The 15,754-nt window shown below is 40.2% G+C and overlaps 1 protein-coding gene across 1 annotated transcript in view; it reads right to left on the bottom strand.

The window, feature by feature from the left end:
• Positions 1-15,754, bottom strand: part of LOC127806295 (uncharacterized) — a 65,538-nt gene that overhangs the window by 23,091 nt on the left and 26,693 nt on the right. The window contains exons 7-10 of the mRNA XM_052343500.1: positions 15,546-15,638; positions 14,635-14,675; positions 13,485-13,538; positions 13,184-13,347 (exon numbers count right to left, since the gene is read on the bottom strand). Coding sequence (XP_052199460.1) covers positions 13,184-13,347; positions 13,485-13,538; positions 14,635-14,675; positions 15,546-15,638 — 352 coding nt within the window. The remainder of the gene's footprint in view (positions 1-13,183; positions 13,348-13,484; positions 13,539-14,634; positions 14,676-15,545; positions 15,639-15,754) is intronic.

Genomic DNA, 15,754 nt, shown 5'->3' on the forward strand with positions numbered 1-15,754 from the left:
CAACACAAGGGTGATCAACATCGTCTCCCATACAATGCCTCATACGGCACCATGCCAATGCTACTCTGGTAGCTATTATTATAAGAAAACTCCACCAACAGCAAGTATTAATCCCAATTTCCATCATATTCCAGAACACACGCTCAGAGCATGTCCTCTAAGATTTGGTTCACCCACTCTGTTTGACCATTGATCTGAAAATGATATGCGGTACTAAAAGTCAATTTTGTTCCTGATGATGTGGTGGCTGATCACCTTCCTCTGCCTCGAACCAGGTACTTGCAATGGAGTCGGGGACTTGCTCCCCCGGGATCACTCCGACGTTCAAGTCAGATCACTGAATTAATGCCAACTCAAAGGACATAGTATTGAAACTTAGAGAAAGAAGAAATCTTGGATCCCTTACCCGTCGCTAGTCCTTTCCTTTTATCCTCTTGCCAGGGTAAGGATTCTCCTTCAAATCGCCGAGATCCCCATCCCGTTCTTCGCGGAGCTGTGATCTTATCGATATGGATACCATAATCGCTTCTGAGGGGTTCGGGGTAGTCCCTATCTCCATGATTCTCGACGCAATGGTTGATCTCGGGGAATCTGGAGAATCTTCACCAAGTAACAGGTTAACCGGTCTACTAAGACATATCTACCACGTGTCTACGTCAGTGGAGTGGCTCTTTAATGGGCACGTGTCACCGCTACCATCGGCTATATTTCTGGGGTATTGGAGTAATTAGGGACCCGAGAGTATTTTCCCTTATCAGTTCCCATCTCTTCATGCAAGCAATTCTAGAATCTAGACACGAACTTTGAATCTCGATCAGACACAATACCAATAGGTGTCCCGTACAATCGTACAATCTCTTGGACATAGATTCGTGAAAGCTCTTCAGCACTTTGCCCAACTCTAATGGGTATAAAATGCGCCAACTTTGTCAACCTATCAACCACAACCCATATTGAGTCCTCCTTCTTTGTTGTCCAAGGCAATCCCACTACAAAGTCCATCGTGATTTGCTCCCACTTCCATTCCAGGATCTTCAAGGGCTGCATCAACCCCGTCAGGCATTGATGTTCAATTTTGATACGTTGGCATGTATCACACTGGGCCACATGTCGAGCCACACTCTGCTTCATTCCCGACCACCAATAGACTTCCCTCAAGTCTCTACACATCGTACTTTGACCGATGTGCCTCATCCAAGATCATCTGCCTCAACTCCTCGCGATTAGGCACGTAGATCCTCCCATTCATCCTTAAAAATCAATCTCTGAACTCAAACCCAACCTTTATTGGCTACCCACTCTCATCCACCCATTGGTGCAATCTATGGTCTTCCACAGTCGCCTACTGTATTTCCTCCCACAACCCCGACTGAATTCACAAGCTTGCCATCATGGATGTTCCATTCCTAGGCTCTACATTCACCGTCAACCCACTGAACATCTCAATTAGTTGCCATTCCCGCATCATCAACCCAATCGCGACCGCCAAATCCCTTCGACTAAGGGCATCCGCTACAACATTCACCCGCCCTAGATGATAATGGATGGTGCAGTCGTAGTCCCTCAAGAACTCCATCCATCGACGTTACCTCATATTCGGCTTTTTTTGGGAGAAGATATACTTCAGGCTCTTGTGGTCAGTATACACCTCAAATTCCTCACCATACAGATAATGTCGCCAAATCTTCAAGGCGTGGATAATTGCAACCAACTCTAAATTATGAGTAGGATAATTCCTATCGTGAAGTCATAATTGACATGACCTGTAGGCTATCACCCTACCATTCTACATCAATACACAGCCCAATCCCGTGTCAGAAGCATCACTATAGACCACAAATCCACCTGACCCTCAAGTAGGGTCAGTATTGGCACTGTGGTTAATCTCTCTGTGAGTTCCACAAAGCTTCTTTCACATTTGTCATCCCAAACAAATTTCACGTTCTTTTGAGTTAATCGCGTTAGCAGCACGACAAAGAGCATTGGGTGCATATTCCAGATCCAAGGTTGGAGATTCTGGAGGAGGAAGTGGAGGTTCGTTGAAACATAACTTACACGGAGCATTCGGTGAAGATCTTGGACCATCAAGAGAGAGTTATGAGAAGTAAGACGATCCTGCTAGTGAAGGTTCAATGGAACCATCATTCAGATAAGGAGGCGATTTGGGAAACCAAAGAGGAAATGATGCAACAATTCCCTGAATTATTCAATATGTAATAAAAGAATGATCATGTGGATCAAACTCTTTTGTGCTTATTTTGTTCTAAGTTAATGAAAGTGAATTTCAAGCACGAAATTCTTTTTAAGGAGGGTGGCATGGAACATCCAGTGTAATGAGTGTTACAAGACAATAAAGAATAAAATAGGATTGCAGATTGATGGGAATTTTCAAAAATGTAGTTGAGGAGAAAAAATGGAAAAATGGAACTAAATGTGCCTTAGGAAGAGGTGATTTAGTAAATTGGATAATATTTCATTAAGGGTAAATTGGTAATTTGGAAAAAATAATTCCATTATGGATTTTTTTTTTATGTGTGGAATTTTCTATTCTTCCTCTTGAATTTATGGAGGATTGGGAGCCAAGTGTCTAAGAGTGACACTTGGCAAACTCTTATCCAAGAGAATGTAAGAGTTAAATTAATTCAAAAAGAAAAGGAAAAATGGTCATTCTAGCATTTATGAGAGTCATAATTATGGAGATTCAAGAAATTCTAAATGAAATTAAATTAGTCTCTCATTAATGGGTGAAAATGTGAGAATTATTTCAATACAAAAGAAAAGAAAATTTGTCGCTCATGTGATGGGGTGAAACTAGTGAAATTAAATAAATATGAAAATGCCAATTTTGGGATTAGAAGCCCAAAGTGATCCAAGGGTTGAGATGTAGTCTTGGAAGTCAGATGGGAGAAGATCCAATATCTTGTATTAAAGCCTCCAATTGGAAAGGATTGTGTTTCTTTGTATGTTAGAGATCTAATCTCTATTTTTTTTTATCAAGGGTTGAGATTAAATATTTTAATGGCATGGATTGTGCTAGTTTAGAAGGTTGGGATTTTTTCTCATAAAGTAAGATCAAGGGCTAGGATTTGATCTCAAGTTTGTGTGATATCAAGACAAAAGAAATTTTCTAAATATAAGAGAGAAATTTGGAGACATTGGAAGAAGTCTCCCGTAAGTTAAGAAAGAAAGAAAGAAAGCAAAGGAAGAGAAGAAGAAGTCTTTGGAAGCCTTTGGAAAGCATCGAAGAACTCAAGGTAAGGGATGGCCCCGTGGGAGGGTGGCCATGCATGCTTTTGTCACAGTCGCGCTAAGACTGCTGTCAACTTCCGCCCGGGATGGATTAGAATTGGCTAGGGAATTGTGGTAGAAGAGAAAGGTTTAGAGAGAAGATTGAGGGAGAGAATAGAGAGAATGCAAGGAGTAAAATCTGGAATTTGTTAATTGATACTCGATAACCATTCTCAGGAGCCGTTTGGGCTTATATAGCTATCCTAGGGGGCTACCACAGCAGATTGCAGCTCCCATAACCAACTATTTTGTCTTATCCCAAACACCTTTACGGCTGGATATTCTCTCTAACTAACTAACAGCTGGAACAAAAGAGAATTCTATGGAATAATAAAGAAACAAAGCAGGCAATTAAAGAAACATAGCAGGAAAATAAATCCGCAGCAAAATTTTGGCATGGGTTCCGTGACAATGCCCTTCCCTTTAGCGATTTCTTGTCCTTAAGAAATATTTAGGAGGCTGGCGGTCCGGGGAAATTGTCATAGTAGCTGGGGAAGGTACTCCCAGGTGTCCTCCTTCACGGATCCTCCTTGCCACCTGACTTGCACCTGCATAAGAGGAGCCCTTTGATGGTAGATGACTTTTCTGTCCAAAATGGCCTCTGGCTCCTTTGTGACTTCCTTCTCCTTAGGAAACGTAGGGCACCTTTGGGTTCACCCGTTCCTGCCCCGTTGACTTCTTCAGTAGGAAAACATGGAAGATTGGGTGAATGTGGGAACCTTCGGGAAGTTGTAAATGATAAGCCACCTTGCCAATCTTAGCCGTTATGGGAAAAGGCCCGAAGTATTTAGGGGTGAGGACCGATCCTTGAGAAATGGATTTAAGGTGGGGGTACCTCAGCCGTAGATAGACATTCTCTCCTACTCATAATTCTCTGTTAGTCCTCCTCCTATCCGCCTGCTGCTTCATCCGGTTTTGGGCTGATGCCAACTCTTGTTTGAGTTGTTGTATCACCCATCTCCTTTGCTGGAAATACTCTTCAACTGCAGTAGCTGAGGTACAATCTTCGATGGCAGGTAGAATTGGAGGTTTAAACCCAAATACCGCTTCAAATGGTGACATCTTTATTGATGCGTGGTGGCTGGAATTGTACCACCACTGAGCTAGAGCTAGCCACCTATGCCAGCCCTTAGGTTACAGCAAACATACGCAATGGAGGTAGGTTTCGAGACTTTGGTTCACCCTTTCGGTCTGCCCATCCGACTGAGGGTGGTATGCAGTCGATAGATTGAGTTCTGTGCCCATATTTTTCATCAACTCCCTCCAAAAGTGGCTGGTAAAGATCTTATCCCGGTCGGATATGATAGTCTTAGGGACCCCGTGCATGGCAACTACCCGATCAGTGACCGCCCGGGCCACTTCCTAAGCTATGTAAGGGTGTGCTAGTCCCACAAAGTGCGCAAACTTAGTGAGCCTATCGACAATCACCATTATACAGTCTTTGCCCTCGGAACGTGGCAGTCCTTCGATGAAATCCATGGACACACTTGTCCATGACTGTTCTGGGATGGGCAGTGGTTGAAGGAGACCAGGGTATGCCACGTTCTCATGTTTGCACCTCTTACATGTGTCACACCCCAAGACGAAAGCCTTGATCGTTTCCCTCAGTCCGGGCCAGTAGAATAGCTGCCACACCCTCAAGTAGGTGTTTTGGATGCCCAAATGTCCCCCTAAAGGAGACTCATGAAGTGACTGCAGAATTTTACTCTTAAGCTCCTCCTTGTGGCCTATTACTATCCAACCCTTATACCTCAGCAGCCCATCCCTCATCGTATAGCCTTCTGCCTCTCCACTTCCCAGAGCCAATTTTTCCAGCAAGCCCTTAATACGGTCATCTCCCTCATAGTTGTCCACCACTTCTTTACACCATTCAGGAATTACCACAGTCATGGCGGCAGATCTAGCTTCTTCTTGGCACCTGGACAATGCATCCGCTGCTAGGTTCTCCTTCCCTTTCTTGTATTGGATTGAGTAGTCCAAACCCATTAGCTTGGTCATCCCTTTCTTTTGGAGTTGGGATTGAAGCTTTTGTTGGAGCAGGAACTTCAGGGACTCGTGATCCGTTTTGATAATAAACCTTCCCGCCTCCAAATAATGGCGCCACTTTTCAACAGCCATTAAGACAGCTAAGAACTCCTTCTCATAAACACTAAGCCCCAGGTGTCTAGGACTAAGGGCTTAGCTTAGAAAGGCCAACGGTCTTCCATCCTGCATCAACACCGCGCATATCCCCACTCCGCAAGCATCCGTCTCTAGCACGAAGGGCTTGTTGAAGTCCGGCAACCCGAGTGTGGGAACCCTGCTTACTGCCAACTTCAGCCCTTCGAAAGTAGAGTCTGCCTCTGGCCCCCACTAGAAGTTTCCCTTCTTTAACAGATTAGTAAGTGGTTTGCTCAAGACTCCATACCCCTTAACAAACCTGTGGTAGTAACCAGTCAGCCCCAAAAATCCCCTAAGAGCCCTTATTGTAGTGGGCTTTGTCCAGCTGAGCACGGCCTCCACCTTGCTGGGATCGGTGCTGATTCCTTCTTCTGAAATTAAGTGTCCCAAGTATTCCACTTGGTTTTGGCCAAATGCACATTTAGATTTTTTGATAAATAGCTGGTTTCTTCTAAGGACCTCAAGAGTGGTTCTTAGGTGGATGAGGTGTTGGTCCAAGGTGGGGCTATAAACAAGGATGTCATCAAAAAATACAAGGATGAACTTCCTTAAATAGGGCTCAAATATCTGGTTCATTAGAGATTGGAAACTGACTGGGGCGTTGGTGAGCCCAAAAGGCATCACCAAGAACTCAAAATGACCATGGTGTGTGCGGAAGGCCGTTTTGTGGATGTCCTCGGGCTTCATCCTTATTTGGTGAAAGCCCGAGTGCAAATCTAACTTGGAAAAGAACTTGGCCTGGTGTAATTCATCCATAAGGTATTCAACAAGGGGAATGGGGAACTTGTCTTTGATGGTTAGGGAGTTGAGCCGGCTATAATCTACACAAAAACGCCAAGTGCCATCTTTTTTCTTTACCAATAGGACAGGGGAAGCAAATGGACTTTGGCTTGGTCTAATGAAGGATTGGCTCAACATCTCTTTGACCATCCTTTCGATTTTAGTTTTTTGGATGGGGGCATAACGGTATGACCTGGCATTGATTGGCTCTACATTCGGTTTTAGGTTAATGGCATGGTCCAAAGTTCTGTTAGGAGGAAGGGTCTTAGGTTCCACAAAGAGGTCCTTAAAGTCTGCCAATAATTCATCAATAAAGGGTAATGTGCATACCTGGTCACCACTCTTACACTAGTGGCTAACAGTGAGTTGCAGCTCCCCTTGCCTTCCTCTATTAGGATTCTCTTCCACTTCCACAATGGAGAACAGCTGTGTGAGCTGATTCCATTTGTTCTTGAGGACTCTCTGCAGCCTCTTACTCGTGATCATCTTGCAGGTCGCAACCTCTTGCCCACTGGTAAGCATCATCCTCTTCCCTTCTTTTTCAAATGAGACTTCCATTCGGTTGAAATCAAAGCTTACGGGACACACTCCCTTCATCCAATCCACTCCTAACACCACATCACACCCTCCTAACTGTAGTAATCTAAGGTTTGCTTCAAATTCTTCTTCCTGCATTTCCCATATAAAACCCAAGCAGGCCGAATTGCTCAACACCCAATTTCCATTAGCAACGACCACACTCAAGGGTGGTGTCCCAATGAGTTGGCACTTAAGCTTTCTAGTAGTGCTATTGTCAAGGAAACTATGAGTGCTCCCACTGTCAATCAGAATTGACAGGTTGCCTTCCTTCACCTTCCCTTCCACCTTAATTATCTTGTTGTTGGTAATCCCCTTGAGGGCATGGAGGGATATTTCTCCATCATTCTCCCCTCTCGTTTCTCTGAACTCTTCTACCTCTTCTACTTCTTCCGCGTCCAATTCACCCTCCTTGTCTCCTTCCAGCAGTAATAGTTGGTGTTTGCATTGGTGCCCAGGATAGTACCTATCCCCACACCTGTAACACGCGCCAGGAAGCCTTTTAGCCTTCTCCACCCGTCCCCCCTGATACGGACCACCTACATTTCTCCCTCCTTTAGCCGAATCTCTGTAAGTTCCTTTACTGCTCCCCCCTTGCTGCCAATTCCCACCAGGTGTCACCTTCTGTTGCTGCCTCTGCTTTTTCATAAGGGCTTCAACCACCAACTCCTGCAGCTTGGCACTCTCCGCCACTTGTTCCACCGTCCGAGGCCTTATCATTTTCACCATCGGTCACAAGTCCTCATTGAGGCCACTAAGGAAGCTAGAAACAAAATAAGAAACAAAATAAGCTTCCGACAGGTGGGAGTCATTGTCACTCATCAACGACCTCAGCTCCTCAAAACGCTTCAAGTATGTCCCAACATTTCCCGCTTGCCTCAACTTACTGAATTCCTCTATTGTGTCTAATATGGTCCTCTCCCCGAACCTTTCACATAGCTTCTCTGAAAACTCCCGCCAGGTATAAATCCCCCTCGTTCGGGTCCATCCTTAGAACCATGCATCCACCGTATCATCAAAGTAAGTTGCAGCAAGGGCCACCCTTCTTTCTACTGGTATATTATACCATTCGAACACCCGTTCACACTTCCTAATCCACCACCTAGGATTAGTCCCTTCAAATACCGGAATCTCCATTCTAGGCATTGGAAATCCTAGTTGGGGTGAAGTAATTCTATCCTCTCTTCCTCTCCTCGTTTCAGTTTCGATCTCATCGTCCTGCTCAACCTCAACCTCTGAGGTCCCATTGCCTCGGTTCACCCCCTCATTATGCAAGATGGGTTCTGTTCTAGCTCTAGGAGGGGAGTCAGGAGCTATTCTTACCTGGTTTTGCTGGGTGAACATTAGCATGAATCGTTGAAGCTGATTCCCCATCTCCTCTCTCATTTGGTTGATATCCTCCCTCATCTGATTCAAACGATTTTCAAGCCTACGCTCGAGTCCTCCAATAGCCTCGTAGTTCTTCTCAAAACCCAGCTCCAAACGATCCACGCGATGTTGGAACTCCCCCACGGTTGAGGTGACTTTCTGGAGCTGTGACTCCATGTTCTTCATGCGAGTGCCTTCGGCCATTACTCCGCGTAGTCCTCTGCTGCCGAAATCGTTGCTTTGATACCAAATGTCACAGTCGCGCTGAGACTACTGTCAACTTCTGCCCGGGATGGATTAGAATTGGCTAGGGAATTGTGGTAGAAGAGAAAGGTTTAGAGAGAAGGAGAAGATTGAGGGAGAGAATAGAGAGAATGCAGGGAGTAAAATCTAGAATTTGTTAATTGATACTTGATAACCATTCTCAGGAGCCGTTTGGGCTTATATAGCTATCCTAGGGGGCTACCACAGCAAATTGCAACTCTCATAACCAACTATTTTGTCTTATCCCAAACACCTTTACAGTTGGATATTCTCTCTAACTAACTAACAGCTGGAACAAAAGAGAATTCTATGGAATAATAAAGAAACAAAGCAGGCAATTAAAGAAACATAGCAGGAAAATAAATCCGCAGCAAAATTTTGGCATGGGTTCCGTGACAGCTTTGTAAGTATTTGTTATGAAATTTCATGGTATTTGCAAGCATACATGCATCTTTGTGTACTAGTGGGACCTTTGGCCAAAAGTATTTGTTATGAAATTTCTTGGTATTTGCAAGCATACATGCATCTTTGTGTACTAGTGGGACCTTTGGCCATAAGTATGACTAGAACATTCGGAGGAAAAGGGTAGGTTGTTGTCTCAACCGAGGAGGGTTGCTAAGGCAAAGAAAACCATCCACATATGCATAATCTTGCATTTTATGAATATTTATGCTCATATTTACTTTGCATTGCACCCTTATTGAGTTTTGGTTCATGAGGTTTTTACCTCACTTGTAGGCGTGGAAAATCAAAAGGCAAAAGGAGTCTTAGAGGGTTAAAGTATGCATGATCCATAAAGAAGACTGCCAGATATTTTTGAAATGATAGTTTAAGGCTTGTTGAAGCTTAAACTTGGATTTGTATCTTTATTTTTTATGTATGTTGTATAAACATCATGTGGGTTGTGTAATCCTTGTTGTGGAGAAAGGAGGAAACATTCAATGTGTTTGGGTATGTTTAACTCTGGAAAAATGTGCTTATGAGCAAAAAAAAAAGAAAAAGAAGCGGGGGTTAAGAAGCATGGGTTAGAGGCAGCTACTGCTGCCTAGCGTGCTATGCGCACGTGGTGCCAAGCGCGCAGCCGACAACTAGTGCGCGCAACAAGCAGCCCGCACGCGGCCGGCCTTGCACGTGCGTCGTGCCCATAGCTAGTACCCCACTGTCACTGCCCCTTCGTTCCTTCAATATTTTTGAAAAATTATGGAAAAAATAAATGATGGATTTGGGCTCCAAAAATATTTTATAAATTAAGGAAAAATTTGAAGTATTCTTGGGAAAATTTCGAATTGGCTAAAGTAAAATTTTGGCTAATTTTTGCAAAGAGGAGATTTAAACCAGATTTTTTATGAATTTCTTTGGGTATAAGAAAATGAGCTTGTTGAAGAAGGCCAAGTTTTAATTTCCTCTAGGCATTAGCGCCTTGGGATATTTTTATGAAGCAAAAATCAAGGTCCAATTAAAATCTTTTCTTTATGAATATACTTTTCGACTTTCTGCCAAAGGGTCGTAAGTCTTAGGAAAGCAAAGCGAGTCGTTAATGTTGATGTTCGGTCGGGTCCTGGGCAAGTCATCCTCAGCTCATCAGTTTGAGCCAAAGAAAGGTGACGCCCACTAGGGATTTCGGGCTTAGCTCCTCAAAATTTTCTGATATTCCTTTATCCATATCCATGAGTGGATCGAAGGGAGGGACGAAGCCTAGTCCCCACCTAAGGCATTTCGCTTAGAAACATAGTCCGTCTCTTCATCAATGTCCTGGCATGTGAGTAGTCTGATCGATTATTCACTAGTGGCACCCATGGGTGGGAGTGGGGTGTCACAATTAAGTTGACATAGTCGGGTACTTTGCAATCTATGAGCCTTGAAAGAGTCAATTCATAAATATGCTTGTTTGTTGTTTTTAAATGTATATGCTGAACTCAACTGGTCATTTTTGTGTGAATGCATAACCTAAGAACATGAGGCCTAAACCAAGCAAAAATATATCTAGTTTCTTTAATCTGGTTATCTCTATCTCATGAACCTAATTTGGTCAATAATTTAGAGAGATATGAGCTTCCAAAGTGACTGCACAGAATCTGTGTGCTGGTGCAGTCTGAATACCATCTGATAACATCAAGTTTTGACCTAACCTAGAGGTAAATTAAGGAAAATTTCGGATTTGGTTTCATGAAAATTTGATATTTCTACAATTCTGTCATGAATTGTGAAAATTTAGGCAGGACCACTGTATCTTCAGAAATTTGTAGTGTTACAAGAAGATGTCAAATTTAGCCTAGCCAGAGTAGGAACTAAATTCAAAAACCTTCATAAGGTAGACTCTTAGATCTTTAGTTCCATGGAGAGTGAAATCTTTAACATGGTTTTGATGGACTTTGAGCAGTTTGTTAATTGTAGAAAATAATTTTTGGTTTTCTTTCTCCAATTTTCTATAAAATTTCTAGTTTTCATTTTCCATAGAAAATTTGAAAAACACATTCAAATGTTAGAAATACAAAATAATAATAATAATTTCCAATATATAAAATTAGAATATATGTTCAAAAAATATATGTTTTAATTTCTTTTTTGTAAATTGTATTAGAAAAGGAGATGAAGATGATTTGGGAAAAATCTTCGGAAAACAGCATTTTCCAAATTTTTATTTTCCATTTGAAATTTTTTTATATTTAAACAAGTTTTTTAATTTTCCATTTTATGTGGAGTACTTTTCTGGAAAACTGAGGTTGTCTTCTACAACTAAACAGCCCCTGAGTGTGCTAAACTTGGCATTCTAAAGATGAATTTCAGACTTGGATATATTGACTCTAACTAAAATTTAACCTGTTTTTGTTAAGTAGTTTTCCATTATCATACATTGTATCTTGGTTTATACATTCCTCTTAATCCCAACTCTAGGGATAATTTTTTTTCGCTATCCTTTTTTGAGAACTGCCTAAAGTTCGAACTAAAAAGGTTAAATGATTTTTCATTATGTCAATTGAATTAATGAGGCCCCCAACATTGGGAGGCTCATTACTTCGATTAGTCCCAATGTTCCTCAAATAGATCTCTTAGTTGTTGAGAAGGTTGCCTAAAAGAGGTATATAAGGCATACTCAGTAAAACGTACAAGTAAACCAGATATAAAGATGGCGACTAGAGTTGTTGTTTCCATTATTATATAATTCCAAGACCAATACCACAATAGATATGTGATAAAATCGTCTATTTAGAACAGAATAGTATACAAAGTCAACAGATTGCAATAAATAAAATAGGAATGCAACAATAACATTCAGATTATCACAATAACATTCAGATTATCCCTCACACATTAATATTATTGTTGACACATCTTGGCTAAGCATGATTGCAAATTTTATTATTGCATACATGATTCAACATATGTAATTGGCTATATTGTCTACTAAATGCAGGTGAATATGTGCATTGCCTTGCCTACTGTAGTATTCGATATGCATATTTGTTCAACCATATTGGATGAGGTGGTCGAATGATAACACTTCATTTTAATTGAAAACCGAACATGCTAGAACCACTCGTCCCTGGGTGAAAGACCCAAAACCTCCTATTGGATAAAACGTTCAAATTACACGTAATCAGGGGTTGTTACAAGTTTTAACACACTTCTTCACAAATGCTTGTTGGATATCTGGTTTCTACTGATGGATGCACTGTGATTACAAGATGAGGAATGTGTATTGAACCATAAACATGTATAATATTTACAACTTCACTTTGATTTACCATGTATTATACCATCACATTATATTGCACAAGACATGGGCAAGCCTGGGGTGGCTATCCTTCATGATGCACATTGTATGCCTTGCTACTGGGAATTTCAAGAGTAATGGACTTTGGAGTTTGGCTCACCGCTTCAATCTTGTAAGACATCAATCAGGAGGAGGCGGTGAGTTTTTTGGAACTATCCTAGTTAGTTGCAACCTCATAGCATACACTTTGGAAGTATAGCTATTTGCCTGACTTATGGGTACTTATCCTTGGGTATAAGTCAAAGAGATTAGTTTGTGTCCTCTGTGTATAAAAAAGTCCTGAGTCTATTCTTGATATTGTGTTATTACTTATCTAACATATATGGGATATTAAGCATAGAAGTAGTGCTCTGATTATCATATATCACAATGTGTTATACCTACTTCAACAAGTACCATGATTTTTCTTGTATTATTTATTGTCTTAACATGCCATACAAGTTCACATATAGTATTCCAGGGCATGTCAGGAATATTCAATTACGCTTAAAAACTGAGCAACTCCATAATAATTGGCTCTCAGCATATTTACAGATCTGAAGTCAAAAAGCTGATTTGCCTGTAAGTTTCTTTAAAAAAAAAATGAAAAAATTGACCTGTTTCATTTTCCAGTTTGTGTATTGCCATAAAATATGTTAAAATGGGATGATCTGTGTAAAAGCACATAGATATCTGCTGACATAAATATCTGCATATCAACAATAAAAGAAATCCAAAACAAGTTCCAAAAATCATATCTGCTCCATATCCAGTAATACTTGATGGACATCTCAATTTGTAACTTGATTATAAAAGGGATACTGTGCAAGTTTCAAGTTCCAAGCTACACAAAGAATTGCTCAATTGAGACATTTATGCTCCCCCGTTTTAGATGTTCCAAGGGTTCTTCAGAATGTTACCATTCACATAACAGAAATTAACTCTATTGATGTACACATGTCAAGAATTCTTGAAATTTAAATACAAGAGTACCTTGAGTCTTCAATCACGCAAACATAACGGAGCACATTGCCATTTGAAGTAGCCTTTTCAACCCTCTCTCTGATGTCTTTGTCAAGCAGTGGAAGCCCATTTTCCAAAAAATCATCAACAGGCATTATGTTTGGTCCCATTTCTTTGGGATACAAGCTTTCAACCTGCAAGATAGAAACAGCAATTGCAACATGTAATTTTGATGGTACCCAATTGTATATAAAGGTATTCCATGCACTAACTCACACAGTGGGATTAAATCTTGATATGTGATATGTTGTTTGTATTCTCAAGCACCAACCTTTATGCTGTTCAAGTCAATCTGTTGACCAAGTAGTCGAGCAAGAATCAAAGCCTGTCTTCCAATATAAGAAAAAACTAATAATCAATAAAATACCTTAAAACTATCCCAAGAAAACAAAATAAATCAATTGTTCAGAAGGAAAGCTAGATGATTGTGCATCAAACATCATAAGCCAGATGACAAAACATGAAGATCTAGGATGTAGGATCAGTGCACAAGACCTGAAACTACTTCAATGGAACCACCATTGAAATAATTTTCAGATTTCTTCGTACTTCACAAAAATCGAGCAAATAAGTGGACACCTCAGTTGCTAGAGCGCCACTCAACCATAATATTTGTTTATTACTCATAACTCTTCCAAATTAAGTTGAATGGCAACTATGCATGCTTTTAACTGAACAAACTTTCATAATCGTTTAACACAATAACTGTAAATTATACAAAAAAGAAATAATCATAATGGTACCAACTAAGAAATCATAATAGCAATTTTATACCTAGAAAAAAAAGGGCAATTTTATCAAACGACTATAAGACGATCTTTGTTGTATTATTCTATATGTTGGTTAGTTAAACACCAACATGTGTAAAGTATGAGAGTAACTGAGCTGAGAATGTTACAATCGATGTGCAGACAACAGAGAAAAAACAAAAAAAAGAAACGAGATCATACATAATAAGATATTGGAGTGGTGCCTATTGAAGATAAGATGTGTGAACCATGATTAAGATGATTGGATTGGAAACGTGAGAAGAAGATTGATAGAAGTGCCTGTGAGGCAAGTGGATGAAATGAAGGAAGTTTGTATCAAAGAGAAAAGCCAAAGCAATCCTAAAGGGAAACCTTTTTGTATTAAAAGAGAAAGAGAAAAATCAAAGAAAACTTGGTAGGAAACCATTAGAAATGACATGGGATATAATGGTCTTACACAGGATATAGCCATGAACAGGGATGGATGGAGGTCTAAATTCATATAGCTGACCTCACATAGTGGATTAAGACTTACGATTGTTTTTGTTATGTTTATGCAAATAGAATATTTTCCTTGAATTAGTAATCTCAAACAAAGATGATATTTGAGAAAGGAAACATGGAGGTTAAAAAATTCTTAAAAAGAAAATAGATATAGAAGAATATCCAAACCTTTCTTGCTACATCTGTCCCGCTAAGATCATCACGAGGATCTGTAACAACAAATGTCAAAACAAAAATAAGAACTTTTATCAAAAGTAAGATGGTGTTCAAATTCTTACATAAAAATTAAAAAAATAAAAAATCAAACAGCATCCTTTGTGTAAGAACTTCATTACTTTCAGAAACAGGGATTGATAAATAGCAAGATAGCATAAGAAAATGCATTAAATATAATGAAATGAAACAATCATCATCATCATCAACTGCACCTTATTTTAACCAAGCTAGGGTCAATGGCACAGAATTCAACATTAACTAGCGTCTAAAATTCACATTAACAATACAAATCCTTGCAAAAGAACAATAAGGCAAAATTTTATGTCAGATGCCCTTCCCAACGCAACCCTCTAGTGAGAGAATAATGAGATAAAGTTCCAAAACCATCCCGTGGAAGTCTCATGAGACGGTGCTGAATAAAAATAATTGATAGGATTGTGTTCTATCACATAGTTGATATTGTGAAACCAACCCATACAATATGAAAACATGACTCAGAAATGGAACAATCACTTACAGGTATTAATGGTGTAGAATGCAGAATTCTTAGAGAACATAAATATATAAATACATTAATCTAACACTAAAAAGATGTCATTTCACAAGCAGCTCAAAATGCTTTGTTGGCTCTTTTTTCTTTAGGAATGCACCAAATGGACAAGGTGTACAGGAAAAGAAAATTTATAGTTGAAACTGCAAACCATCACACCCTGGACATAGCGGAGAGGACACCCTTATCTAAGTGTAAAAACCTTAATAATGAGAATTTGGACAGTGTGGCTGTTTCTTTAGATGTAGTCTTTTGTATAAGACGAACCTTCTGCTTATATAACATTCAAACAGGGAACGACATTTTACTTGACCTGGTTCAGTGTAACCAAGGCTTTTGGCAGATTTAACAACTTGGCTGAATGGCTTTCCCTCTTCTACCTCACTCATTACATATCCCAGTGTCCCTGTGTAGTATAAAAAGGATGAGAATTGAAACAAAATGTCAAATTATTACTTGAAAATACACATTATGTTCTAGATGCAAACAAGCATAAAGAGCAAATTAACTGGCTTCCAAATA

The sequence above is a fragment of the Diospyros lotus genome, chromosome 1 (genome assembly GCF_014633365.1).
Source record: "Diospyros lotus cultivar Yz01 chromosome 1, ASM1463336v1, whole genome shotgun sequence".
Classification (NCBI taxonomy): Eukaryota; Viridiplantae; Streptophyta; class Magnoliopsida; order Ericales; family Ebenaceae; genus Diospyros; species Diospyros lotus.